The 4,742-nt window shown below is 31.2% G+C and overlaps 1 protein-coding gene across 1 annotated transcript in view; it reads left to right on the top strand.

The window, feature by feature from the left end:
* Positions 1 to 2,115: 2,115 nt before the first annotated feature.
* LOC132181991 (protein trichome birefringence-like 18) overlaps positions 2,116 to 4,742 on the top strand; it is an 11,355-nt gene continuing 8,728 nt past the window's right edge. The window contains exons 1-3 of the mRNA XM_059595206.1: positions 2,116 to 2,273; positions 2,638 to 3,581; positions 4,544 to 4,733. Of these exons, the coding sequence (XP_059451189.1) occupies positions 2,909 to 3,581; positions 4,544 to 4,733 (863 nt within the window). The 5' untranslated portion in view covers positions 2,116 to 2,273; positions 2,638 to 2,908. The remainder of the gene's footprint in view (positions 2,274 to 2,637; positions 3,582 to 4,543; positions 4,734 to 4,742) is intronic.

Genomic DNA, 4,742 nt, shown 5'->3' with positions numbered 1-4,742 from the left:
AGCTGAGATTTCTTCCAATTATTTAAAATTAGAGAATTTCATGTTACGAAATCGTGATCCTTTATTTTAAATTTAATAGTCTATAAAATGTTAGCTGCTTTTGTATAACCGATAAATTAAATTTTAATTTTAAGTTGACTTTTGTTTTATCTGAGGTTTAAATGATTTTATAGACCATTAAATTTAAAATAAATGATCATAATTTTGTAACATGAAAATCTCTAATTTTGAGTAATTAAAAGATATCTCAATCCTTGTTTAACAGCACTTGATTTAATTTAATTTAATTTTAATTACTCCTCACTTTCGAGTTACTTTCAGTGATTAATGAGAATCGTTCTCAAAAACAACTTGGAAATAAATGATTTTTCATCTTCAAAATCTATTTTTAGAAACGATTTTGGTGTATCAATCTATGTTTTAAAAGCCGCAAATAAATTTTGAAGATGACTTGCCAAACATGTTTATCACATATCTCATGAGTGATCGAACTGCTTGCCACGAACTTGCAAGTTAGTTAGGCCTCATATTACTTAATTATCAACTTAACTTATAACTCTAGTTTATATTTAATGCACGGATAGCCATAAATATCAATCACTAAAATAATTTATAGGGGAAAGTCCACATAACCCCCTCAAACTACCACTCAATTGACAATGTCCTCTCCAAACTTTCAATTGTGACAATGTTCCCCCCAAACTATGAAAAATTATCACTGTTTCTCCAATGACGAAATTACCCTCACGATGGCCAATTTTTTTTTTTTTTTTTTAAATCAATTTTATAAGAAAAAAAATTTTAAAAAAAAATCGATTTTTTTTTTTTTTTATAAAAATTGAAAATTTTCGTTTTTTTTAAAAAAAATTTAATTTTTGTTTTATAATTTTATTTAAATAAAAATCTACGCTAAAAAAAAAATCGTTTAATAAAATGATTTTTTTTGTTTTTTAAAACTAAATAAAAAATAGTTTTTTTTTAAAAAATAATAATAAAAAAAAATTTCCGTTTTAAAAAATAAAAATAAAAATTTTTGTTTAAAAAAATTGTTTTTTTTTTTTTAAATATTATCTTTAAATTAAAATTTTTCGTTTTTTTTTTAAATCAATTTTTTTTTGAATTTATAGGGGTATTTTTGTCTTATTGAGAAATTTATAGGGGCATTTTTGTCTTAATGATAATCTTGGGGGGAACATTGACAATGTTTCATTGTTTTGGTAGTTTAGAGGGGACATTGTCACAATTGAAAGTTTGGGGGAGACATTGTCACAATTAAAAGTTTGGGAGGACATTGTCAATTGGGTGGTAATTTGAAGAGGATATGTGAACTTTACCCTAATTTATAAGAATAGTAATTAACCAAAAGAATAATTCTCTGACATTAGTAATTCGGTGAATCACATGCACATTATCTGAAAAATTATCTGACCTATCTTGATTTTGTACATGAATATTAAAATCGACAAACATAGTTGAATAGTTGCATGAAATGACAAAAATATAGTGTTGTTACACACAAAAATAAAAATAAAAAAGTCACTCTCAAATGATCTTAAGTATGTCGTATGGAAAAGTCAAAGAGGTCACCCTCCTATATATATGAGATAACATGGTATAAAATGGACAAAAAAATCACTCTCAATTCTTGTTTTGCTATGTAAAACGTTTGGAATCGATTTATTTAATATTAAAAATAATAATTAGTAGATTGTTATATAATTATTAAATAATTTAATAATATGATAGTAAAAATACAAACGACTGCCAACGTGGTGATCTGTCTTTTGGGTTGATGAGAGATTTATTTCCTGACCTTCGGGTTGAAGATTTTTAAAAAATATATATATATTAACGACTTATTTTTACTACTACTTTATTTTAATTGTATTATGGATATGTAATTGACTAAAGACGGTTTAATATGGTTTTACAAATTAATATTCAAAGTATTTCTACAAAGAAAGAAAAGCAGGGTACTTTTGTAATTGACTGGATCTCCGTTTATTTATGATTTTCTTTCACTATTGCTCTCGTCCATTCTCAAGCAAATCTCGCTTTTTTTTTTTCTTTTTTATTAATGAAATAAAATAAAAAGGTTCGTGGAAAATGACATGAAGAAGAAAACTTGACATTTCTGCGTCATGTTCGTAGGACATCTGTTCAGGTGTGAATCCGGGTTCGGCATTTTTAATTGCTGAAAGTTTGAGCGAATTCGATGTTTCTGGAGCTTCTCTTTCGGGCTTAATTTCTCTTGAAGATCTCAGGAAAAAAAGGTGGTTTCTTCTGGCATTTTGATCTCGGCGAAAACTGGTGCCTTTTTAATTTTATATTACTCAAAAACTATTTCTATTCCGTGGATGTTTCTGGCAATTATTACTCTGTTCTTTTGTACAATATTCAGTGATTGATTTTCTTTTTTGGTTTGGTATCTTTAATTTTGTTTTCTTTTGTTCTTTTGACATGATATTATGATGTTTTATGAGAGATTTTTTTTTTTTTTTTAATTTTTTTAATTTTTAAATATGTATATTTAGCAATATATTAGTATAAGTGCGATAAGTTTAAATTATTAGCCGGATTTCTGATAAATTAATTCCCGGTTGCTTATTTTCTTATGGTGTTGTGTGTATTCTATAGGATTGCTCAAGGAGGTTGTTTCCTGATTTGGTTACAGAAACTTGGGGGGGAAAATGGCTGTTTAGTGAATTATTTTTGAAGAGAATTGGGCAAAGTCCTTTCCAGTAGGGGTTGAAATTTGGGGGTAGTGATTTATTATGTTTGATTATTACCCTCTTTGGCGAGAAATTTAATTTATAATTAAGGTGGGGGTTTAAGGTAGTTGATTTAGTATTGGAAGCTCCTGAATGGTTCATAACTTGTTACGGAAGTAGAGCTATATTAGGAAGCTATGACTTGGGCCACTCCGAAAGGCTCAAACATAATGACTGCGTATCCACGGAACGTTTCCTGGATTGGGGCTTCAGTGGCAGGAATGGCGTTCTTTTTAATGTTTGCTTCCTGGATACTTGTCTCACACCCGATTGGTTCCACGGTTCGTGGGTATTTCTATGGTGTTGAGAGTTCGGAGAATGTGGATTTGTTCATCTCGGTGGGAAATCAGAGTACCAGGGATCCAAGTGTTGGGGACAGTGTAGATATGGTTGGTAAGATTTTGGCCTCTGAGTCCAATTCTCAAGTGCTCATGAGTACAGATGAAGCACCAGTTGTTTCAGAAACCAAGGAGATGAAAGATGTAGAAGCACCTGTTCCAACATCAAACGTTCCATTGATGGAAAACAATACAAAAGGGATTGATAAGAATTTGTCTGGTCAACCAGTTGTTTTGGATAACAAAGAGATGAAAGATCTAACAGCACCTGTTCCCGAATCATCTTCTGCTTTAACAAAAGAAGAGGAGGCCAACCCTAGTTTTGATTCATCCAAGGCTACAAAGGATGTTGAGATTAAAGAACCTGTTTCTAAGAGTGTGAATACTTCCAATTCTATGGATATGGGATCAAATGATACTACAACTTCTTCTTCTGATTCCAATTCTAGGGTTATGGGATCAAAAGTTTCAGGTAGCCTCAATATCCTTTTTCACTTTGGTTCTTCAATCACTTATTATGTTTTTGTGGTTTTCCTTTTATAGAATATATCTACTTTGGAATCAGATATCAAATTATTAGGATGAAGTACAACTTGCTATTATTATTTGGGGAAAAATTCACTTTACCCCCTGAAGTTTCAGGGGTTTTTCAATTCGAACCCCAATGTTTAAAAATTGGCAATGTACCCCTAATGTTTCAAAAAATTTTAATTCAGACCTTCTGTTACTAATTTTCGTCTAATTGGACGGAAATCATCTCACGTATGTCTCACGTGAGATTTTGATGCCCTCTATTCTAATTTTGCCCTCATTAAAGCCTAGGAAATCGCGTAATTATCCTTATTTAAACCTATGAAATTGAGGGTAATTACGTAATTTCATAGGTTTTAATGAGGACAAAATTGAAATAGAGGGCATCAAAATCCCACGTGAGATGCACGTGGGATGATTTCCGTCCAATTAGATGGAAATTAGTAACGGAGGGTCTGAATTAAAAATTTTTAAAACATTAGGGGGTACATTGCCAATTTTTAAACATTGGGGTTTGAATTGAAAAACGCCTGAAACTTCAAGGGTAAAGTGAATTTAACCCTATTATTTGCTTTATCTGACAGCTATTCATGGACTGTCTAAATATTAAGTCTTCAGTTGGGGCTTCCATTTTTTCCGTACTTTCCTGATCTACTTGCAAAATTTCCATAGCAAGAAGACAACAAATTAGAAATATCCCAACTTAGATAAATATCATCATGCCCTTATTATTACTATGGCCTTCCTAACATGTTCCTTATATTTAAATCAATAACAAATGCCCGTATGAGCTATATTGTTCCATTGTTGAAAGGTATTAGTTTTCCCCCTTTTTTTTTTCTTCTTTTCTCTTTCTCTGTTCTTCTGAGGTTTTAATCTGCGTTTTCATTGTCTATTCTGCAGGATGTGATCTGTACCACGGAAGTTGGTTTTATGATACATCGGGGCCATTATACACAAACAATACATGCCCCATATTGACACAGATGCAGAACTGCCAGGGAAATGGGAGGCCTGACAGGGACTACGAGAATTGGCGATGGAAGCCCTTTCAGTGTGACCTTCCCCGATTTGATCCAAAGAAATTTCTGGAGTTAATGAG

This window comes from Corylus avellana, chromosome ca5, assembly GCF_901000735.1.
Source record: "Corylus avellana chromosome ca5, CavTom2PMs-1.0".
In the NCBI taxonomy this organism is placed as follows: domain Eukaryota; kingdom Viridiplantae; phylum Streptophyta; class Magnoliopsida; order Fagales; family Betulaceae; genus Corylus; species Corylus avellana.
This window is presented reverse-complemented; position numbering and strand designations above follow the sequence as displayed.